This window comes from Protopterus annectens, chromosome 3.part1, assembly GCF_019279795.1.
Source record: "Protopterus annectens isolate FY-2018-M chromosome 3.part1, PAN1.0, whole genome shotgun sequence".
In the NCBI taxonomy this organism is placed as follows: Eukaryota; Metazoa; Chordata; order Ceratodontiformes; family Protopteridae; genus Protopterus; species Protopterus annectens.
In genome coordinates this window covers 1,912,184,298-1,912,209,698 of record NC_056732.1, presented here as the reverse complement: position 1 = coordinate 1,912,209,698, position 25,401 = coordinate 1,912,184,298, and the positions used below count along the sequence as shown (strand labels likewise).

General features: G+C 41.4%; 1 protein-coding gene across 4 annotated transcripts in view; it reads left to right on the top strand.

The window, feature by feature from the left end:
* Window positions 1-25,401, top strand: part of LOC122798823 (ubiquitin carboxyl-terminal hydrolase 2-like) — a 1,648,319-nt gene that overhangs the window by 1,490,188 nt on the left and 132,730 nt on the right. For all 4 annotated transcript variants that reach the window (XM_044067950.1, XM_044067948.1, XM_044067949.1 and 1 more), the window contains one exon: window positions 11,574-11,640. In XM_044067950.1, coding sequence (XP_043923885.1) covers window positions 11,574-11,640 — 67 coding nt within the window. The remainder of the gene's footprint in view (window positions 1-11,573; window positions 11,641-25,401) is intronic.

The window sequence follows — 25,401 nt, the reverse complement described above, 5'->3', positions numbered from 1 at the left end:
AAAAATAGGCCTGACTAATACTGTACCCTATACTGTCTGTCTGATTTGACTTGTTCTCAGGTTGGGGAAACAGGGAATTTATTCCCATCTTCCTTCTTAAATCTCTAAAACTCTAAAAACGTAAGGTATGTTTCGGGGGGGGGGGGGGGACAAAGTGCAACACATGAAAATTGTACTGTATTTCTTAGATTTTTTTTTGCTTGAGTTCCAGTTAACTGAGAGTTTACTGTACTAGATTGAGTTCCCTATAACGAGTGCATGTTATATCATTTGATTTACAAATGTGCAGCATTTCCATTAGAGCAGGATCTGAGATTGTCTTATATGCAAGGCAGATGTCACCTTTGAATAGTCCGTAAGACACAGTGTATAGTGACAGTGATTTTAGTCTGTCAACATATGACATATGCTGAAGACCTTGATTTTTCTTTGATGTCTTTCCAGTTGCTGCAGGTGCCTGGTAAGGTACATATGCGGGTAATAGGAAATTCACCCCGGGGATCACTTCTGTGGTTCTGCTTGACAGGGGCACAGGAAAATAATTTTCTTGAGTGGCAAAAGCCAGGGTACCTTTTTGGCTAGGCTTCTATAGGCCCTAGGGCCAGTAGCCTAGTACCTACCTATGAACCTATACCAGAGGTAGCATTGTACTCTATTATTGGCCTGATGAGTGATGAGCACTTTGGGGTTATAACATCTTTTGTTCTGGATACAATGCCCTTAGTTATGAGATGGGCAATGTAGAAAGCTTTTCTTACCACTTTGGAGACGTGGTGGTCAAAGGAAAGGTTGCTGTCAACCTGTGTGGCCAAATCTCTCACCACTGACTGCGTGCTTAGGGTATTGTTATTAATGTGAGAATCTGCAGGGACATTGCCCTTGCCGAAGGGGAGGATAATGCATTTTTTTGCATTGAGTTTTAGCCCACGACTTTTGCACCAGTCATTTGTCTGTGTAAGTCCCTCTTGTAGGATGTTGACATCGTTTAGGGACTCAATGACTGCACCCAGTTTGCAATCATCAGCAAACTTTGTCAGCCACAGGCCTTTTGTTTTAGCCTGTAAATCCAAGAACTAGATTCCAAACAATAGGGGCCCCAGCACAGATGTTCTTCATTTTTCACTGTTGCAGTCATCACATTTGGGTTATCTGCCTGCAGGTAGCCCTCAGCCGGCCTGAATACCAGAGTCTTGGGATTTCTGCATCGAATGCTATCGCTTCTTCCGTAACGTCAGGTCGTCAGGGGTATAAAACATGCAGCTGATGCCATTACCCCAATCTTTCTTGCCGTGCGGTGCCTGAAGCAGTAACAGTTCACAAGTGCCGGTCGGCTGACTCCTGAAATTTTCATTTTCGAGTTTCAGACCTGAAGTCTTCAAAAAGATAAGTACCCCATTGGGGATCCTTTTTTATTGCTTTAACCGATGTCAGAAAAAATTAACAACTGTATTGCCTGTGGAAATCAAACACCTCATAGAGATTTTCATTCTTACTGTGTCACCTGTTTAGGCCCAGACCACGACATCCCTCGCTGTCGGTTTTGTGCCTTGTTAAATGCCCAAACTATTTGTCGTCGGGCTATTTTTGTAGCTAAATACTTTCGTTCTTGATCTCCGTACTCCAAAATGGCTTCGTTAAGCCATCCTACTACCAATCTTCCGAAAAAATGTAAGGATAAAGACAGAGACAGACCACATAAGTCCAAAACGGCCAACGATGCTTCCGTTAAGCTAGTCGCCAGTCCGCCGGTACTCAGTGAGGTGCTTTCACGGCCCCTGGTACCCGTTTCACATTCGCAGGCCACTGCTGAGACCCATTCGGAGTCCGGTATGCCACGAGATGCTTCTTAGACTATGGAACCTGCGGAAGTCTCTACCTTGGATGGGTCCAGAGCCGCTGTGCAGGTACTGGCTTCTGAGGGTGTATTCAGGCCTACGGATTTTCATATCAAACCGGCAACTTTGTTTCAAGCGAAAAATACTGAATTCCTCAGGCCTAAAGTTCGCACTATGCCTAGAAAACCGATGAACAAAGTGCATTGTCAGGCTCACATTCCTCAAAAACAAATGATTAGAATGGCTGAAGACCTTACTACCTTAATTAGGGGAAGCCAGCCTTCCCCCTCTAAGAGACCAAGAACTGATTTTCCTTCTGATTCTTATGATTGGGAATCTGATGTCTGTATTCCTTCTGACTACCAGGATTTACCCTTATCTACTTATGAGGATTCCATTCTCTCTGCTTCCTCTCCAGAAGATCTTTCTTTTGGTGAAACATTGCATACCCTTAGGGAACATTTCTGCTGGGAAAGCCAGGACTGTTCACTGCCCAAAAAGAGACTCAGGGAATTCTTATACCTGCATCAGCACAGGACTCTAGCTATCCCTCCTGTCCTGGAGATTGCAGATGATGTTTTCTTGGAATCCAGCCTTACCACAGACACCTTGCCCCCAGCTCCAAGAAAACCTGACAGGTACTGCAGAGTACCTGGCTCTCACAAATTCCTCTTCAAGAATCCTACTGCGGATCCAAAGACCATTTCCCAAGGACCTAAAAGCATTAAGGCTACTAGTGCCAAAAATCCTACCCCTTCTGACAGGGATTCTAGGGCTTTAGACAGATGGGGTAAGAAGATATACACCTCTGGTACTTTGGCCATTAGGGCTTTAAATTGCCAGTATCATAAGCTAAAGTATCAGCAACATATTATGGGACTAATTAAACAGAAAATTATGTTGATTCCTGACTGTGCTGAACACAAAGATTTACAAGACTTAATGCATTCTGCTGACCAAGTTGGTAAACATACTTTGCAATGTGGTTTTGATGCTTTAGAAGAATCTTGCAGGGCTGCTGTCACTGGGTCTGTACTTAGAAGGCATGCTTTGCTTAAGGAACAAAACTTGCCAGATCATGTTAAAGCCAAATTACTGGATGCACCCTTAAGCCAAGAGTGCCTTTTTGGCAACAAAGCAGAAGAAGTTCTTAAAAGAATGGAGGAAAAGGCTAAATCTATGCAAACTGTTAAATATTTCTTACAAGTACAGCCACTTAGATTCAGTAGGCATTGGCCTTAAAAGAACTGGTCCTTTCCAGTCCCTTTCAGGCCTTCTCAGTCCAAGGCCAGGAGCAGCAGACCACCAAGAGTTCAGTCTCAGACTATGCACAGATCTAAGCAGTGGGGGCTCCCGCCCCCAAAGCAGGGAGTAGTAAGCCACCCCCTATGGAAAAATTGCACAATGACTTAAACTTAACTTTTACAAGCCTTGCTCAACTACTTGCACCTTTAGGAGGAAAGCTCGTCCTGCATGCAAAAAACCGGGAATTCATTATGCAAGACAAATGGGTTTTCAACATAGTTTCCCTAGGATACAGATTCCACTCTCTCCCACCCCTAAGTGGATGGCCAGACTTCCCCTCAAACCAGTGGGCGGAGGCCCAAAAACAAGTGTTCTCTCTCCTCAACATCAAGACTATTCAACCTGTCCCAGCAGAACAAAGGGGACAAGGTTTCTATTCAAGACTCTTCCTAGTTCCCAGAAAAGAAAACTCATGGCGTCCTATCCTGGACCTGTCTATCCTCAACACCTTTCTGGTGGTTCCAAAATTCAAAATGCTAACTCTTCAACAGCTTCTTCCTATGCTAGCCAAGGATGCCTGGCTGGCAACCCTAGATTTAAAAGAAGCTTATCTGCACATCCCAATCAGGAAATCTTGCAGGAAATACCTATGCTTCAGGGCTGGCTCCATGCACTATCAGTTCTCTGCACTTCCCTTTGGCTTATCTACTGTGCCCAGGGTATTCACAAAGTGCCTAGCTCCAGCCATTGCATTTTGCAGGCAGAGAAATATTTAGATTTACCCATATTTGGACGATTGCCTGATTCAGGCAGAAAGTCAGGACTTGCTATTACAGCACCTGGCATTTGTAAAGAGACTTCTGACTTCACTGGGATACACCATCAACGAGAAGAAATCACACCTAGTACCCTGCCAACAGATTGTATTCTTGGGAGCAAGCTTGAACACAACTTCCCAGATGGCATTCCTCACTACAGAGAAACAAGTTTATTTGACAACCTACTGGCCTCAAAAATCCAGCTATCTACAAGGAAAATCCTGAAAGCCCTGGGGTTCATGGCCTCTTGCATTCTGCTTATTCCATATGCAAGACTGCATATGAGGAAACTCCAGTGGTACCTACAAAGTCTATGGAGTCAACATTCTCAGGACCTGGAAACAATGATTCCTATCATTCCTTGTCTAAAGGCAGAGGCCTGCTACCACAACAAGGGACTCCCTTTCACTCTACCCCCTGCCGCCCAAACCCTAACAACAAACGCATCAGATTATACATGGGGGGCTCACATGGCAGGGCAGTGCATTCAGGGCAAATGGAACCCAATACAGATCAACCTGCATATCAACCAAAAAGAAATGTTAGCTGTACAAAATTCAAAGCTGACAGCCTTCAAAGATCTTATGCCAGGACAACTATTGGTAAAGACAGACAATACAACAGTTGTATGGTACATAAACAAGCAGGGGGGAACCCATTCCTACCTACTGTGCAGACTAACCATGGCTCTGTGGAATACAGCCTTGAGCAACCAAGTGAACCTACAAGCTCAATTCCTGCCGGGCAAGCTAAATTTACTGGCAGATGACTTGAGCAGAAATCTCATGGATCTACACAAGTGGGAATTGTAATCCAAATTATTCAAGCTCTTGAGGAACAAATGGGGGACTGCAGAGGTAGACCTGTTTGCCTCCCCTCAGAACTACCAGTTGAACAAATACTGCACCAGAACTCCCCACAGTCAAGCTTGGAAAGTGGATGCCCTGTCCTTCACCTGCGAAGGCCTCTCAGTTTATGCCTTCCCCCTCAGCCTCTCCTCTCGAAGGTTCTTCTAAAGGTCAAACAGGACCAGCCAAGAGCAATACCGATTGCACCGCACTGGCCATGCCAGCACTGGTACCCCCTTTTGTGCAGTGTGACAGTGCTACAACCATGGCACCTGCCTCAGAACTCTTCCCTGCTATCCCAGCAGGCGGGCCAGATTCTGCACCCTCAGCTTCAAACCCTGAACCTTGCATTCTGGCTAATTCCCTGAGCTCACCTCTAGCAACCCTCAGTAAGCAGGTGCTGAATGTCATTATTGAGGCAAGGAGGCCTAGTACTAGAAAATCCTATTCAGAAAAGTGGAAAAGATACTGTTCCTGGAGCCAGTCTCAGGGGATGGACACAATGGTGCCCAGCTTAACTAATATTCTAGATTTTTTAACAGCAATGCTCCACAAGGGCCTGTCTTTCTCTTCACGTAAGATTCATGCCTCAGCCATATCAGCTCATTATAATACTGAGCCACCCCTATTCTGTCATCCACTGTTAAAACAATTCCGTAGAGGGGCCAAAAATTTAAGAATTCACAGGAGAGTCCCCACTCCAGCTTGGGACCTTCAATTTATGTTGGAACCCCCCCCCCCCTTTGAACCAGTTGCTACAGCAGAATTGAAATTCCTTTCTTGGAAAACAGCTTTTCTTCTAGCCATCACTTCTGCAAGAAGGGTGTCTGAACTGCAGACCCTTATGGCAGTGGAACCCTTCATTATCTTCCATGCGGGCAGGGTTTCCCTCAGGGCTAATCCATTATCTATGCCCAAGGTGGTGTCTAGTGTGGCTCTGAACCAGTCCATTCATTTGCCTACTTTTTTCCCTAATCCCCAGAATAAAGGGGAAAGGATACTGCATTCCTTGGACGTGCACAGGCAGCTTAGATTCTATTTGGACAGGACTAAGTCTCTCAGAAAATCTGACCAGCTGATATTCAGCTTTGCTGCAGGGGCAGAGGGGAAGGCCATTTCAAAACAAACCATTTCCAAATGGATAGCACATTGCATCCATTTCTGCTACAAGCACCATGGAAAACCTACTCTGCAGGGGATAAGAACACATTCCATCAGGGCTGCGTCTACCTCTACCGCATTCCTCAGAGGAGTCCCTACCAGGGACATCCTGGAAGCGGCAACCTGGAGCTCTGTGCATACTTTCACCAAGCATTACCACTTGCCTGTTTTTTCTAAATCCAGGGCTGGATTTGCCACAGCAGTCTTACAGGGCCTGATTGCTATCCCTAATGCTCTTTAACTACCTCCACTCTTCCTTAGCTTTGGGAATCAACGCAAATGTAATGACTGTAACAGTGAAATACAAAGAACATAGTACAGTTGTGTACACTTACCATAAATGTAGATGTTCGAGTGTATTCACTGTTGCAGTCCTAGTTACCCTCCCTCCAGCCCCCTGACTTCTCTTGTTTTTTACCTATCCTATTTGTTTGGTATATGTTATATCATGTGTATTTGCTTTTTGCTGGGGGGAGTGGGGTTCCATACCTTATATTTGCTTCCTATTATAGGGGTACCTGACATCAGGGGCAAGAAAAACTGATGTAATGGCGTCGGCTGTATGTTTTATACCCCTGACGACCTGACGTTATGGAAGAAGCGACAGCATCCGATGTAGAAATCCCAAGACTCTGGTATTCAGGCTGGCTGAGGGCTACCTGCAGGCAGATAACCCAAATGTGATGACTGTAACAGTGAATACACTCGAACATCCACATTTATAAGTGTACACAACTGTACTATCCCTGTGGAACACCACTGGTTACAGGTCTGCTGGTGGAGGTAGAGTCACATATTTTGACTGTGTGCATTCTGTCAGTGAGCCAGATCGCAACCCACCTGACAATATACGGGTTGATCTCCAGCTGGGTGAGTTTATCAGTGATGCCTGACTGGGGAATAGTGTCAAAGGCCTTAGCCAGGTCCAGGTAGGCCGTATGCACTGATTTGAGTTCATCCAGGGCTTTGATAACTGCCTCAAAGAAGTCCAAGTTCAAGAGGCAGAGTCTTCCTTTAATGAAGCCAGACTGGGCCGGGTCAAGTGTTTGGAGGTCTCCTATATCTTTGTTGATAAGGGCCATGATTATTCATTCCATAGCTTTGGTGATTAGGCTGGTCAGGCTTATGGCTCAGTAGTTCCCCAGGGAATGTGGAGGCCCCCTTTTTATGTAATGGGATGACAGCTGCGGTTTTCAATTCAGCAGGTACAAAACCAGTGCTTAGACTGTGGTTAAAAAGAGTACCCAGCGGTGCAACTAGTTCCTGTTTTAATCCATTTAGAACACAACCTGGGATAGTATCAGGTCCCATAGAGGCTGTGTTTTTAGCTTTGGAGAAAGCACTTAAGACCTGCTCCTTGGAGATACAAGGTGGAGGGCAGGTGGTAGAGATACTTTGGGTGATATGTGCCAGGGACATGGAGGAGAAGTTTTCACTGAACCTGTCAGCCAGCAGGTTGGCTATTTCCGCAGGTTCAGTATATGTGGTGCCATTAACAACCGGTCCAGCACAGATCTATGTTTTTCCTTTAAGGTTTCTGATGTAGCTAAAGAAGGCCTTATGGTTATTCTTAGCGAAGGAGGCTAATTTGGATTCATAGTTAGCTTTTGAATGCCTTACAGTGTATCTTGTTTGCTTAAGCTGAGGAAGAAATGCTTCCAGTTCAGAGACTATTCCTTCCTGCTCTTGGACAGCAACTTCTTTCTCTTATTGTATAACTTGTTAATAGCAGATGTCCACCAGGCAGACTTTCTTGAGGATCTTGTTTTCATCCTATCAGGTACAGCTGAGTCAATACATTTGTATAGATGCTTATACAAGGCATTGGTGTAAATCCCAGTATAGGTGTCCATGCCATCAGTGAGGGCAGGGGCTGTGAAGCTATTAATGCCATCACGTATTAGGTTGTAATTGGCTTTGGAGAAGTTTTTTTAGTCTAGTCGCTATTAATGCGGAGGGTCAGAGGTTATTGTTACTTCTAATGAGACTGATTTATGATCAGACCTTACTAGGGAGGACCGCACACAGAATGCTTGGGCCCTTTGTGGGGGTGTCAGCCAACTGGTCCAGGGCATTGGAGTTGATGAAGTCCAAGAAGCTTTGGACAATTGTATTAGTATACATATAATTTACTCAGCCTATGGATGGGCAGTTAGTCACGTAAAACCAGGGTGTTTGGTTGTATCTTGAGTGATTCAAGTAGATCCAAGTATGCAGTGTGGGTATCCTGGTTTGTGGAGGGGGTCCTATAACTAGCAATAACTTGGAGAGGGGTCTTACCTACAGTCAGTTGGACCTGGTTTAGTTCAAGGGAATTGTTTTGTTTAACCAATCTAGAGTTGTATTTACATTTGATGAATATTGATACGTCTCCTCCTTTAGTTCTCGCACTTTCAGTTTGTGGCTTTCCACAGTCTTAAACCAAGTCACTGTGGCTGCACAGATATCAGCATCTTCTAAGGTGAGGGCTGCTTCCAGTGAGTGCAGGTTTAGGTTTAGATGCATTTAGCAGCATAACCTTGAGGTTGCTTTTTGAAGATATTTTTATGTCAGGAATTTTGTCCTTGTGACATTGCCTAAAAAGGCACTATGGGGGAGGCAAGAGGCTTAGCCAGTAACTGAAATCCCAGCGGTGACAGATAAAGACCATCTCTGGCAAAGTACCGTGGTCTGTCTACCATGTCATCCCAGGCTGACAGCTACTGGATCCCCATAGAATGATATGAGAAACTAAGCCAGTTGTTGAAGTCAATCATTTTTGTTTGTATTTTGGTATCATCTTAGGTAAAGGTAGTATGCTGCTCAAGGCTAGGGACATACCTGCCTGAGACACTCACACCAACATGAACTATTATGGAATCATAACAGTACTTGTGGAGAGACTTGAGTGCATGTGTGATCTGGCAGATCCTGGCACTTGACAGACAGCTGACTGTAACTTTCTCCTTGTATTGCCTGGTGAGTGGAACATCTGTGTATCTCACTATAGAGTCACCTATGACCAAAAATATTGGTTTAGATGTGCTTTGCCTTAAGGGCTTGGTTAGTAAGACACTTCTGCTTGTGGTTTTATGTGTATTGAGTGCTGTAGGTGTATTAGGTGTAGCATGTTTGTATTTTGGAGGTCTCTAGTGTTTAGGTAAATTTCTGGAGAGTAAACAAGTTAAGCAATTTTCAAACAAGCTGGCCAATGGAAATACTCAATACTGAGCCTTATTCCAACAATCTCCAACTCAGGTGTGTCCTTTGCTACACTCCTGCCGCAAGGGTGTAGGGGGGTCCTCTTCATGTAAGATGACTGGTTTTAGTGCTCAGATAATGCCAAACAATCTAGACTCTGCAAATCTAAGTCTAGCCTATGCTATAAAATACACAAGTACTAGAAAATACAAAGTGCAGGACAAACAGTCTGGGCGGCAAAGTGGTGCAGCGGTAAGCATTGTTGCCTCACAGCAAGAGGTTCTCCAGTTCGATTCTCGGCTGTGGTGCGTTCTGTGCGGAGTCTACATGTCCTCCCTATATTCACATTGGTTTCCTCCCACATTCAAAAGACATCTATCTGGAGCATTTCTTCTGAGCCTCTGCTGAAAATAGGCTCTGTCCTTCTTGGACTTTCCTGGTCAGCAAATGTTAAATAAGTAAATAAACAGCAAGCAGTTGAAACAGCAAAACAGACTGGCTAAAAAACAGTTAAGCAGGTAGCAGTTCAGTAATACACAGTTTAAAAGTGAAGGACAGTGAATAAAAATACTTATTTTTCTGTAGATTTCAAAGGATGCCTTGGATATCGTTTGGATTCACTCCAGAGATCAGCGAGAGCACACCAATCCTAGAGCAGCTCCTGCGAACTATACATTCTCACATTATGTAGTTTACTGCACATAAGTTTAAATTTGGGGGGAGGGGGTTGTAAGTCTAATGAAAAAAATCCTTTATTCTGGAATATTCTAAGCCATTACTGCACTCAGCATACTAAGGAGAAGTTCACTACATCAGCTACAATGTAAACAGAGTATAATACTGAATGTCAAACTGTTATGGTAAAGACTTATGAACTAAAAACACTGAGGCTTGTCTTCTGACAGGCTTGTAGCTTAAACCTTTTTTTTTTATATATTTCATTATGAAATTTACAGGTAGTAATGTAATCAGTTTAAAATGTATATAAGAGTTTTACTGTACTCTAATGAATTTCATTGCAGCTGACGGTTGAATATGAATTAACCACCTTAGCTGTATGAAAGTATGGTAAAATCAGGATGTTTGTACGGAAAATATTTTTCTGCTGAAATATATATGATTTTTGAAGTTGGTACACATTCTGGACATTACTTTCACCTGGCTTTTGAACAGCAGTCAACTAGCTCTCAAAAAAAAAAATCTTGCCTTATGAAATGATGTCAAATGACTTCTAAGTGGACTGTGGAAATCAAGTATAGTGCCAGACTGTGACTGCAAAAGCCCTCTGAAATGCTGAATTTAATAGCTGTATAACACATGTACTTTCCCACGGACAGTTCACAATAAAAAATAGAGAATTACAGTAAGGTACTTGGGTGCAAAATATATACAAAAATGTCACTGTAGGGCAAATGACTGCATCTGTAATGTAGGATTCATTATGCACACAGTTGCAGACATACTGCTCAGTGTAGAGTTAATTCACATTAGTTTCATCCAGTCTGCAAGCAAGCCATGGTCAAACAACCCCCTGGTAGAGATTGGGTAATGCCAAACTGTAATAAAAAAAACCCTCTAAAACACTGGATTTCTTAGGTGTAAGAAGCCACATGCTAATTCCCCAAAGGCAACTGTGACTACAATGATGCAGAGATATCTAATAACATATGTGGGTACAAAACATGGTGTGCCCCTTCTGAGAATGAAGACCATCCTTGACTGTGAAGGCCCCACAAATGTTATGGCATCATTGTTCTAAGCAGGCACAGTCCTTCATAACCCTATAAATGCCTTTTACTTTAGCATGTTGCCTGCCCCCCCAATAAATAAATAGATAGGTAGCCACATGTTATACTATTCTAATGTCTCATTGGCAAGATAAAACAAAACAGCTGCAGGAACATAATTCAGCTTGCTGCTGTTGGATACAGTTGCCCCCTAAAAAGTCATATCATTGTTTCCCTATCATCATGTAAGTGCTGTCATGTAGAGAGTGCCCCTACACCCCTCCCTAAAAAAGATGAGAACTTTCTGATGGTCAGTAGTGGAGAAACAGGAAAGAGGCAGTGACCACAGTAATTTACTTCAATGTGTTGTACTTGGGCTTCAGTCATATTTTGTGGCAAAGGCGGGTATATATTGTGTAGTGGGGAATTCAAGGAATGAGAATAAATTGATGTTTAACTGTTATCTGACAAAACAAACTCTTCATGCAAGTATTTGTAGCAAAAGCGGGCCCAATTTTGGTTGTAGATGAGAAAAAAGCCAGTATGTGTTAATTATCTTAGAAAAAAGACAGTTTCCTATTTTTTTTTTGAAAGTCATGCTCATTTGTGTTGATATGGGGGGAGCAATCAATGTTTGTTAAGTATTTACTGTCATGCTACATAAGATTATCTTTATTGACTATAATTTCTGTTTGAAATAAAAAAAGAATTATGCATTGACAGAGGTCACAGACTTTTTGTTTTTTTTTTTCGAATCAGGTGGACAGCCAACAGACAACGAACATAATGAAGGTACAGCAAATGAATGTAAACACAAAAAGAAAAGGTAAGTGATGAAGAAAACTGCCAAAGCATCATGTTACACTATTAACCAGCATTGTTGTAATCTATAGATAACTTAAAACTGTAGACAAGAAACATATTAATGGTATATCTGTCAGATATCTTAAGATTTTAAACGGAGTTGCTGGCTACTGAGACGTGTCTGCATATATCAGCTGGACACAAGCAGATTTTAAGTATACTTTTCTCTGCACTTCTTTAAGATTTGAGTCAGTAAATATTGTGTGTCTCTGTCTATCTGCAGTTAGTTGCCTGAAGTGTGAAAAAGTGTAGCCATCTGGGCTCATTGAAAGTTGTTAGACTGCTTTGAAATTCCTGTGTTAGTGTTAGCCTGGGGCTGATTGAAAGATGTTAGACTGCTTTGAAATTACTGTGTTAGTGTTAGCCTGGGGGTTTCTGCTTGCATTAAAATCTGTGTTGGTTACATTTCTAGTAATCATTTTAATCGGAGTTGCTGGCTACTGAGACTTGTCTGCATATATCAACTGGATACAAGCTGATTTAAGTATACTTTTCTCTGCACTTATTTAAGATTTGAGTCAGTAAATATTGTGTGACTTTGATTCAGAAAATATTCTGTGTGTCTGTCTATCTGCAGTTAGTTGCCTGAAGTGTAAAAAAGTGTAGCCATCTCGACTCACTGAAAGTTGTTAGACTTCTTTGAAATTCCTTTGTTAGTGTTAGCCTGGGAGTTTCTGCTTACAGTAAAATATGTGTTGGTTACATTTCTAGTAATCATTTTAATCAGAGTTCCTGGATACAGAGACTTGTCTGCATATATCAGCTAGACACAACCTGATTTAAGTATACTTTTCTCTGCACTTATTTAAGATATGAGTCAGTAAATATTGTGTGTCTTTGATCCAGTATATGTTGTGTCTGTCTATTTGCAGTTAGTTGCCTGAAGGGTGAAAAAGTGTAGCCATCTGGGCTGATTGAAAGATGTTAGACTGCTTTGAAATTACTGTGTTAGTGTTAGCCTGGGGGTTTATGCTTGCATTAAAATCTGTGTTTGTTACATTTCTAATAATCATTTTAATCAGTGTTGCTGGCTACTGAGACTTGTCTGCATATATCAACTGGACACAAGCTGATATAAGTATACTTTTCTCTGCACTTATTTAACATTTGAGTCAGTAAATATTGTGTCTCTCTGTCTATCTGCAGTTAGTTGCCTGAAGTGTGAAAAAGTGTAGCCATCTGGGCTGTTTTACAATTGTTAGACTGCTTTGAAATTCCTGTGTTAGTGTTATCCTGGGGGTTTCCTGCTTGCATTAAAATCTGTGTTGGTTACATTTCTATTAATCATTTTAATCGGAGTTGCTAGCTGCTGAGACTTGTCTGCATATATCAACTGGACACAAGCTGATTTAAGAATACTTTTCTCTGCACTTATTGAAGATTTAAGTCCATAAATATTGTGTGCCTTTGATTCAGTGAATATTTTGTGTCTCTGTCTATCTGCAGTTAGTTAACTGAAGTGTGAAAAAGTGTAGCCATCTGGGCTCATTGAAAGTTGTTAGACTGCTTTGACATAACTGTGTTAGTGTTCCCTGGGGGTTTCTGCTTGCATTAAAATCTATGTTGGTTACATTTCTAGTAATCATTTTAATCGGAGTTGCTGGCTACTGAGACTTGTCTGCATATATCAACTGGACACAAGCTGATTTAAGTATACTTTTCTCTGCACTTATTTAAGATTTCAGTCAGTAAATATTGTGTGTCTTTGATTCTGTAAATATTGTGTCTCTCTGTCTATCTAAAGTTAGTTGCCTGAAGTGTGAAAAAGTGCAGCCATCTGGGCTCATTGAAAGTTGTTAGACTGTTTTGAAATTCCTGTGTTAGTGTTAGCCTGGGGGTTTCTGCTTGCATTAAAATCTGTGTTGGTTACATTTCCATTAATCATTTTAATCAGAGTTGCTGGCTACTGAGACTTTTCTGCATATATCAACTGGACACAAGCTGATTTAATTATACTTTTCTCTGCACTTATTTAAGATATGAGTCAGTAAATATTGTATGTCTTTGATTCAGTAAATATTGTGTGTCTCTGTCTATCTGCAGTTAGTTGCCTGAAGTGTGAAAAAGTGTAGCCATCTGGGCTCATTGAAAGTTGTTAGACTGCTTTGAAATTCCTGTGTTAGTGTTAGCCTGGGAGTTTCTGCTTGCATTAAAATCGGTGATGTTTACATTTCTAGTAATCATTTTAATTGGAGTTGCTGGCTACTGAGAATTGTCTGCATATATCAACTGGACACAAGCTGATTTAAGTATACTTTTCTCTGCACTTATTTAAGATTTGAGTCAGTAAATATTGTGTGTCTTTGATTCATTAAATATCGTGTGTCTGTGTCTATCTGCAGTTAGTTGCCTGAGGTGTGAAAGTCTAGCCATCTGGGCTCATTGAAAATGTTAGATTGCTTTGAAATTCCTGTGTTAGTGTTAGCCTAGGGGGTTTTGCTTGCATTATAATCTGTGTTGGTTATATTTCTAGTAATCCTTTTAATCGGACTTGCTCCTAATTAGACTTGGTTGCATATATCAACTGCACACAAGCTGATTTAAGTATACCTTTCTCTGCACTTATTTAAGATTTGAGTCAGTAAATGTTGTGTCTTTGATTCCGTACATATTGTGTCTCACTGTCTTTCTGCAGTTAGTTGCCTGAAGTGTGAAAAAAGTGCAGCCATTTGCACTCATTGAAAGTTCTTAGACTGCTTTGAAATTCCTGTGTTAGTGTTAGCCTGGGGGCTTTCTGCTTGCAATAAAATCTGTGTTGGTTATATTTCTAGTAATCATTTTAATCGGAGTTGATGGCTACTGAGACTTGTCTGCATATATCAACTGGAAACAAGCTGATTTAATTATACTTTTCTCTGCACTTCTTGAAGATTTGAGTCAGTAAATATTGTATGTCTTTGATTCTGTAAATTTTGTGTGTCGCTGTCTATCTGCAGTTAATTGCCTGAAGTGTGATAAACTGTAGTCATCTGGGCTCATTGAAAGTTGTTAAACTGCTTTTAAATTCCTGTGTTAGTGTTAGCCTGGGGGTTTCTGCTTGCATTAAAATCTGTGTTGTTTACATTTCTAGTAATCATTTTAATCAGAGTTGCTGACTTCTGAGACTTGTCTGCATATATCTACTGGACACAAGCTGATTTAAGTATACTTTTGTCTGCACTTATTTAAGATTTGATTCCGTAAATATTGTGTCTTTGATTCAGAAAATATTGTGTCCCTCTGTCTATCTGCAGTTAGTTGCCTGAAGTGTGAGAAAGTGTAGCCATCTGGGCTGATTGAAAGTTGTTAGACTGCTTTGAAATTCCTGTGTTAGCCTGGGGATTTCTGCTTGCATTAAAATCTGTGTTGGTTACATTTCTAATCATTTTAATCAAAGTTGCTGGCTACTGAGACTTGTCTGCATATATCAAGTGGACACAAGCTGATTTAAGTATACTTTTCTCTGCACTTATTTAAGATTTGAGTCAGTAAATATTGTGTGCCTTTGATTCAATAAATATTGTGTGTCTGTGTTTATCTGCAGTTAGTTGCCTGAAGTGTGAAAAAGTGTAGCCATATGGGCTCATTGAAAGTTGTTAGACTGCTTTGAAATTCCTGTGTTAGTGTTAGCTTGGGGATTTCTTCTTGCATTAAAATCTGGGTTGGTTACATTTCAAGTAATCATTTTAATCAGAGTTACTGGCTACTGAGACTTGTCTGCATATATCAACTGGAAACAAGCTGATTTAAGTATACTTTTCTCTGCACTTATTTAACATTTGAGACAGTAAATATTGTGTGTCTGTATCTACCTACAGTTAGTTGCATCAAGTGTGAAAAAGTGTAACCATCTGGGCTCATTGAAACTTTTTAGACTGCTTTGAAATCCCTGTGTTAGTGTTAGCCTGTGGGCTTCTGTTTGCACTAAAATCTGTCTTGTTTACATGTCCAGTAATCATTTTTATCAGAGTTGCTGACTACTGAGATTTGTCTGCATTCATAAACTGGACAAAAGCTGAATAAAGTATACTTTTCTCTGCACTTATTTAATATTTGAGTCAGTAAATATTGTGTGCCTTTGATTCAATAAATATTGTGTGTCTCTGTCTATCTGCAGTTAGTTGCCTGAAGTGTGAAAAGGTGTAGCCATCATGGCTCATTGAAAGTCGTTAAGACTGCTCTGAAATTCCTGTGTTAGTGTTAGCCTGGGGGTTTCTGCTTGCATTAAAATCTGTGTTGGTTACATTTCCATTAATCATTTTAATCAGAGTTGCTGGCTACTGAGACTTATCTGCATATATCAACTGGACACAAGCTGATTTAAGTATACTTTTCTCTGCACTTAGTTAAGATTTGAGTCAGTAAATAGTGTGTGTCTTTGAGATATTGTGTCTCTCTACCTGCAGTTAGTTACCTGAAGTCTGAAAAGGTGTAGCCATCTGGGCTGATTGAAAGTTGTTTGACTTCTTTGAAATTACTGTGTTAGTGTTATCCTGGGAGTTTCTGCTTGCATTAAAATCTGTGTTGGTTTCATTTCTAGTAATCATTTTAATTGGTGTCTGGCTACTGAGACTTTTCTGCATGTACCAGCTGGACATAAGCTGATTTAACTATACTTTTCTCTGCACTTATTTAAGATTTGAGTCAGTAAAGATTGTGTGTCTTTGATTAAGTAAATATTGTGTCTCTGTCTATCTGCAATTAGTTGCCTGAAGTGTGAAAAAGTGTAGCTTTCTGGGCTCAATTAAAGTTTTTAGACTGCTTATAAATTCCTGCGTTAGTGTTAGCCTGGGAGGTTTCCCTTGCATTAAAATCTGTGTTGGTTACATTTCTAGCAATCATTTTAATCGGAATTGCTGGCTACTAAGACTTCTCTGCATATATCAACTAGACACAAGCTTATTTAATTATACTTTGCTCTGCACTTATTTAAGATTTGAGTCTGTAAATAGTGTGTCTTTGACTCACTAAATATTGTGTGTCTGTGTCTATCTGTAGTTAGTTGCCTGAAGTTTGAAAAAGTGTAGCCATCTGGGCTCATTGAAAGTTGTTAGACTGCTTTGAAATTCCTGTGATGTTCATCGTGTTACCCTGCTGCAGTCATCACACTTGGGTTATCCTGTCATCAGGCGGTACCGCAGTCGGCCTGAGTTCCAAAGTCTTGGTCCTGCGTCGGTTGCTGTCGCTTCTTCCCTGATGTCAGTGTGCCAAGGGTATATAAGAGGCATCCGACGCCATTTTCCCCAGTCTTTCTTGCTGCGCGGTGCCTGAAGCAGAAGCAGTTCGCAAGTGCCGGTCGGCCAACACCAGAGATTTTCTAATCGAATTTCAGTCAGAAGTCTTCAAAGCTAAGTACCCTGTTGGGGAACCTTTTCTTGCCTCTGTCCGATGTCAGAAAAAGTTAACAATTGCATTTCTTGTGGGAAGCAAAAACCTCATAAGGACTTTCATTCTTATTGTGTACCTTGCCTAGGCCCAGACCACAACGTCACTGGTTGTTGGTTTTGTGCTAGGTTCAATAAGCGTACTATAAAGCGACGCTTTGATTTCGCACGACACTACTTCGGTAGGAAATTTAATTATACTATGCCGTCGGAGCAACCGACTACCGGCGTGCATAAAAAACGCAAAGATAAAGACAGGCAGCCTAGATCCAAGCCAGACTCCTAGGCCTCGGCTGGGCCAGTCGCCGGTTCTCCGGTTTTCAGTGAGGTGCCCTGATGACCGCCGAATTGGAACCCCATACCACTTTGGATTCTCAAGCAGAGAGTACTAGGCCGATTCAGCCTTTTTCTTTAGGCCCAACTGACAGTGTTGCAGAAAGAGAAGTTGGTGCTGTGGAATCACCTTCGGTTTCAGAAGGTGTCTTCACACCGACTACTCTCACCATAAAATCTTATGCTAAGCTTAAGACTCCTCTAAAACCTAAAAAGACAACATCAGTCTCCAGTACAAGGGCCCATGCCTAAGAAGCAGATGCTTAAGATGGCTGAAGATTTGATTACTCTGATCAGGGGTTCCCAACCCCCCCCCCCCCCCCAGAAAAAAGGCCTAGACAAGAGGAGGATTATGCCTCCTCTGATCAAGTTTCTATTTCCTCAGACTCCTCAGAGGAACAGGATTACTCCTTTCCTCCATGTGAAGATTCTGATGCTGAAGATTCCATTCCCTCAGCATCTCCCCCTGAAGACTATTCCTTTGGGGAAACCTTACATACCATGAGGGAACATTTCCACTGGGTAGGTCAGAACTACTCAGACTCTAAGAAAAGGCTCCGAGAGTTTATTTTACTTCCCCAACACAGACCACTTGCTATCCCTCCAGTTTTAGACATTGTGGATGATGTTTACTTAGAATCTAGTCTAAATCCAGATTCTCTGCCTCCTGCTCCAGCCAAACCAGACAGATATTATAGAGTGCCTGACTCACACAAATTCCTTTACAAAAGCCCTGTTGCTGACCCAGAGACAATCTCCCAGGGACACAAAGGGGCTAAGGCTTCTATGGCTAAAAATCCTGCACCACCTGAAAGGGACTCCAGAGCACTAGATAGGTGGGGAAGAAGGTTTACACCTCAGCTACTCTAGCTATGAGGACACTAAATTGTCAGTTTCACATGTTGAAATATCAGCAATTCCTAATGTCTCAATTAAAACAAAAGATGGGCACATATTCTCAGCAGTCTGAATTCAAGGAAATGCAGGATCTGTTGCATGCAGCTGAACAGGTGGGCAAACATACTTTACAATGTGGATTTGATTTCTTGGAAGCTTCCTGTAGAGCAGCTGTTACTGGGTCTGTCATACGTAGGCATGCTTGGTTAAAGGAACAAACTCTGCCTGATCATGTTAAAGCAAAGTTACTAGATGCGCCTTTACAGCAGGGTGTCTTATTTGGGGTTAAAGCAGAAGAGGTTTTAAAGAAAATGGAGGATAAGGCAAAGTCTATGCAGGCAGTCAAAGATTTCTTACAGGTACAACCCCCTCGCTTCAGCAGAAATTGGCCAACAAAAAATTGGTCCTTTCCAGCTTCTGACAGACCACAGAGGGGTAAATACAGAAGCCCAAGGGGCAGAGGTCAAGCACAAATCCCCTACAAACCTCGCCAATGGGGCACTGCACACAGAAGGGAGGAGAAGACAGGCCCCAAACTACCAGAAGACAAGCACAATGACTTAACCCTCAAACTGCCAAGCACAGCTCTCTTGGAAGCTCCCTTGGGAGGAAAATTAGCACTTTTTGCAGACAACTGGCACATCATCACAAAGGACAAATGGGTGCTAGACATTATCTCACAAGGATTCAGATTCCATTTCCACACCTTGCCAAGGATAAAATGAATGCCAAGCCTGCCACAAAATCAATGGGCAGAGGCACAAAAACAAATTACAGCTCACATGGACATGAGAGCTATTCATCTGGTACCTACACAGGAGCAAGGCCAAGGATTTTACTCAAGGCTGTTTCTAGTCCCCAGAAAGGACAATGCATGGAGACCTATTCTGGACCTTTCAATTCTAAACACCTACTTGCAAGTACCCAAATTCAAGATGCTAATACTACAGCAGCTTCTTCCCATGTTGGGCAAGAAGGCTTGGCTAGTAACGTTGGACCTCAAGGAGGCATACCTGCATGTCCCTATCAGACAAAATTGCAGAAGATACATCTGTTTCATTGCAGGTTCAACCCATTACCAATACTCTGCACTGCCCTTTGGCTTATCTACTGCGCCCAGGGTCTTCACAAAATGCCTGGTACCAGTAATTGCATACTGCAGACAAAGAGAAATTCAAATATACCAATACCTGGACGACTGCGTCATCCAAACAGAAAGCAAGGACATTCTCTTACAACATCTGGCGTTCGTCAAACACCTTCTAAGTTGCCTAGGGTACACAGTAAACGAAAAGAAATCAAAACTAGTGCCCTCACAAAACATGACATTCCTGGGTGTCAGCTTGAATACAACGGCCCAGATGGCTTATCTCACGCCAGACAAGCAACTACAACTAACTCAATACTTCAAATTAATGGCAACAAAGACCCAACTCCCTGCAAGAAAAATTCTGCAGGCCTTGGGATTCATGGCATCTTGCATACTACTAATGCCATTTGCAAAACTGCATATGAGGAAATTACAATGGTACCTGAAAAGCATATGGACTCAACACAGCTACAGCTTGGAAACAATGATACCTCTCATTCCCTGCCTTCAACAGGAGTTTCTGTGGTGGTCACAGGCATGTCACCTCAACAAGGGTCAGCCTTTCACCTTACCCCCAGCCAGACAAACTATGACAACAGATGCATCGGACTATGCTTGGGGGGCACACATGGCAGGACAGTGCGTTCAAGGCAAATGGAGTACGGATCACAGAAATCTGCACATCAATCAAAAAGAAATGCTAGCTGTACAAAATGCTCTGACAGCCTTCAAGGACCTCTTACATCCAGGACAACTTATAATAAGGACAGACAATACCACAGTAATGTGGTACATAAACAAGCAAGGGGGTACACACTCCTACCCTCTGTGCAGGTAAGCAATGACTTTGTGGCACACAGCACTGGCTTACCAAGTTCAATTACAAGCACAATTCCTGCCAGGAAAAAAGAACACATTGGCAGACGACCTAAGCAGAAATATCATGGATCCCCACAAGTGGAAACTGGATCCACAAGTATTTGCAATGATAACCAAAAATGGGGGTGCCCAGACATAGTTTTGAGGGTTGGCAAACAGGTCGATCAGCTATCAAAATTTTGCACAAGGACATTCCACCATCAAGTTTGGAAAGTGGACGCAATCTCATTCAGTTGGAAAATGTTGACAGTGTATGCCTTCTCTCCATTGCCCCTTCTAACAAAGGTACTGCTGAAGGTCAGAATGGAGAGACCCCGAATGATACTCATTGCCCCAGACTGGCCACGCCAGCACTGGTACCCACTACTAAGGAACATGGCCCACGGCCCACCATGGATTTTACCATAAATTCCTCATCTGCTCACACAGCAAGACAGTCAGATTCTACACAGCCAGCTCAAGATCTTAAATCTGGCTGCATGGCAAATCATCTAAACAACCAGCCAGCTCCTCTTTCACAAGCTGTTATGGATGTTATTCTGGAGGCCAGGAGGCCCAGCACCAGGAAAGCCTACTCAGACAAATGGAAAAGATTTTGCGCCTGGAATCAAGCTAAAGGCCAAAATCCCCTTGAGCCGGACATTCCTCAGATTTTACAATATTTAATTGAGATGTTACACAAAGGACTTTCCTTTTCGTCTATTAAAATCCACGCCTCAGCTATTTCAGCTCACTACAGCACGGATCCTCGGCAGTACCTCAGAGGGACCAAAAACATAAGGCCTCCCAGGAGAGCACCAACGCCAACTTGGGACCTCAAATTTGTTCTGGAAAAGCTTACACTACCACCTTTTGAGCCAGCTTTCTCGGCTGATTTAAAGTTTATATCATGGAAAACTGCCCTGCTACTAGCAATTACTTCAGTCAGAAGAGTCTCAGAGCTACAGGCACTAATGGCAGTAGAGCCTTTCCTCATTTTCCATCAAGACAGAGTTTCTCTACGAACTAACCCCTCCTTTATGCCAAAGGTGGTATCCAGTGTGGTTCTAAATCAAACCATCCATTTACCCACCTTTTTCCCAAATCCACAGAACAAAGGAGAAAAACTCCTGCACTCCTTGGACATTCACAGGCAACTACATTACTAGTTGGATAAAACTAAGGCCTTCAGAAAATCTGACCAGCTGTTTGTATCCTATGCTACAGCATCACAAGGAAAGGCTATCTCAAAACATACCATTTCAAAATGGATAGTACATTGCATACGTTTTTGTTACACCCATCATGGAAAACCAGTTCCTGCTAGCATAAGGCCCCACTCCACCAGGGCAGCAGCTACATCTACAGCCTTCCTCAGGGGGGGTGCCAACCAAGGATATTCTGGAAGCTGCAATTTGGAGTTCAGTACACACCTTCACCAAGCACTATCACTTACCACTTTACTCTAAGACTAGAGCTGGCTTCGCCACTGCAGTTTTGCAGGGCTTTCTAGCCTCTTCTAACCCTGTTTGACTCCACCTCCCATCCTTAGCTTTGGGATTCAACCCAAGTGTGATGACTGCAGCAGGGTAACACGATGAACATAGTACAGTTTTGTACCTACCATAAATGTAGATGTTCGAGTGTTCACCCTGCTGCAGTCCAGGTTACGCTCCCTCCATCCCCTCTGATCTATCTGAAACCTTTCTATGCCTTTAAATGTGATACAACCTTTGTGGTGTATTTGCTTACAGCTGGAAGTATTTTTTGTTTGTACTTCACTTTTATTATTGGTACTAGGTAGTGACCTTCTATTGGGGGCGCCTGATATCTGGGGCAAGAAAAACTGAAGAAGATGGCGTTGGATGCCTCTTATATACCCCTGGCGTGCTGATGTCAGGGAAGAAGCAACAGCAACCGACGCCGGACCAAGACTTTGGAACTCAGGCCGACTTCGGGACCACCTGACGACAGGATAACCCAAGTGTGATGACTGCAGCAGGGTGAACACTCAAACATCTACATTTATGGTAGGTACAAAACTGTACTTTAGTGTTAGCCTGGGCGTTTCTCCTTGCATTAAAATCTGTATTGGTTACATTTCTAGTAATCATTTTAATTGGAGTTGCTGGCTACTGAGACTTCTCTGCATATATCAACTGGACACAAACTGATTTAAGTATACTTTTTTCTGTACTTATTTAAGATTTGAGTTAGTAAATATTGTGTGTCTTTGATTCCGTATGTATTGTGTGTCTCTATCTGCAGTTAGTTGCTTGAGGTGTGAAAAAGTGTAGCCATCTGTTCTCATTGAAAGTTGTTACACTGCTTTGAAATTCCTGTGTTAGTGTTAGCCTGGGGGCTTCTGCTTGCATTAAAATCTGTGTTGGTTACTTTTTTAGTAATCATTTTAATCTGAGTTCCTCGCAACTGAGACTTGTCTGCATATATCAACTGGACACAAGCTGATATAAGTATACTTTTCTCTGCACTTCTTTAAGATTTGAGTCAGTAAATATTGTGTGTCTTTGATTCAGTAAATATTGTGTCTCTCTGTCTATCTGCATTTAGTTGCCTGAAGTGTGAAAAAGTGTAGCCATCTGGGCACATTGAAAGTTATTAGACTGCTTTGAAATTCCTGTGTTAGTGTTAGACTGGGGGCTTTCTGCTTGCATTATAATCTGTGTTGGTTACATTTCTCGTAATCATTTTAATCGGAGTTTCTGGCTACTGCGACTTGTATGCATATATCAACTGGCCGCAAGCTGATTTAATTATACTTTTCTCTGCACTTATTGAAGATTTGAGCCAATAAATATTGTGTCTTTGATTCTGTAAATATTGTGTCTTTCTGTCTATCTGCAGTTAGTTGCCTGAAGTGTGAAAAAGTGTAGCCATCTGGGCTCTTTGAAAGTTGTTAGACTGCTTTGAAATACCTTTGTTAGCCTGGGGGTTTCTGCTTTCATTAAAATCTGTGTTGGTTACATTTCTAGTAATCATTTTAATCGAAGTTGCTGGCTACTGAGACTTCTCTACATATATCAACTAGACACAAGCTGATTTAAGTATATTTTTCTCTGCACTTAAGATTTCAGTAAGTAAATATTGTCTGTCTTTGATTCAGTAAATATTTTGTCTATCTGCAGTAAGTTGCCTGAAGTGTGAAAAAGTGTAGCCATCTGGCCTCATTGAAGGTTGTTAGACTGCTTTGAAATACCTGTGTTAGTGTTAGACTGCGGGCTTTCTGCTTGCAATATAATCTGTGTTGGTTACATTTCTAGTAATCATTTTAATTGGAGTTTCTGGCTACTGAGAGTTGTCTGCTTATATCAACTGGACACAAGCTGATTTAATTATACTTTTCTCTGCACTTATTTAAAATTTGAGTCAGTAAATATTGTGTGTCTTTGATTCAGTATATATTGTGTGTCTGTCTATCTGCAGTTAGTTACCTGAAGTGTGAAAACGTGTAGCCATATAGGCTCATTGAAAGTTGTTAAGACTGCTTTGAAATTCCTGTGTTAGTGTTAGTGTGGGGGTTTATGCTTGCATTAAAATCTGTTGATTACATTTTTAGTAATCGTTTTAATCGGTGTTGCTGGCTACTGAGACTTGTCTGCATATATCAACTGGACACAAGCTGATTTAAGTATACTTTTCTCTGCACTTATTTAAGATTTGAGTCAGTAAATATTGTGTATCGTTAATTAAGTAAATATTGTGTCTCTCTGTCTATCTGCAGTTCGTTGCCCGAAATGTGAAAAAGTGTAGCCATCTGGGCTAATTGAAAGTTGTTAAACTGCTTTGAAATTCCTGTGTTAGTGTTAGCCTGGGGGTTTCTGCTTGCATTAAAATCTGTGCTGGTTACATTTCTAGTAATCATTTTAATTGGAATTGCTGGCTACTGAGACTTGTTTGCATATATCAACTGGACACAAGCTGATTTAAGTGTACTTTTCTCTGCACCTATTTAAGAATTGAGTCAGTAAATATTGTGTGACTTTGATTCAGTAAATATTGTGTCTATCTGCAGTTAGTTGCCTGAAGTGTGAAAACGTGTTGCCATCTGGGCTGATTGAAAGTTGTTAGACTTCTTTGAAATTACTTTTTTAGTGTTAGCCTGGGGGTTTCTGCTTGCATTAAAATCTGTGTTGGTTTCATTTCTAGTAATCATTTTAATTGGGGTCTGGCTACTGAGACTTGTCTGCATGTATCAACTGGACACAAGCTGATTTAAGTATACTTTTCTCTGCACTTATTTAAGATTTCAGTCAGTAAATATTGGGTGTCTTTGATTCAGTAAATATTCTGTGTCTCTATTTGCAGTTAGTTGCCTGAAGTGTGAAAAAGTGTAGCCATCTGCGCTCATTGAAAGTTGTTAGACTGCTTTGAAATTCCTGTGTTAGTGTTAGCCTGGGGCTTTCTGCTTGCATTAAAATCTGTGTATGATTACATTTCTTGTAATCATTTTAATCGGAGCTGCTGGCTACTGAGACTAATCTGCATATATCAACTGGTCGCAAGCTGATTTAAGTATACTTTTCTCTGAACTTATTTAAGATTTGAGTCAGTAAATATTGTGTGTCTTTGATTCAGTATGTATTGTGTGTCTCCATCTGCAGTTAGTTGCCTGAGGTGTGAAAAATTGTAGCCATCTGGGCTCATTGAAAGTTGTTAAACTGCTTTGAAATTTTTGTGTTAGTGTTAGCCTGGGGATTTCTGCTTGCATTAAAATCTGTGCTGGTTACATTTCTAGTAATCGTTTTAATTGGCGTTCGTTGTTACTGAGACTTGTCTGCATATACCAACTGGACACAAGCTGATTTAAATATACTTTGTCTGCACTTATTGAAGATTTGAGTCAGTAAATATTTTGTGTCTTTGATTCAGTAAATATTGTTTCTCTGTCTATCTGCAGTTAGTTGCCTGAAGTGTGGAAAAGTGTAGCCATCTGGGCTCATTGAAAGTTGTTAGACTGTTTTAAAATTCCTGTGTTAGTGTTAGCTTGCGGGTTTCTGATTGTATTAAAATATGTGTTGGTTACATTTCTACTAATCATTTTAATCGGGGTTGCTGACTAGTGAGACTTGCCTGCATATATCAACTGGACACAAGCTGATTTAAGTATACTTTTCTCTGCACTTATTTAAGATTTGAGTCAGTAAATATTGTGTGTCTTTGT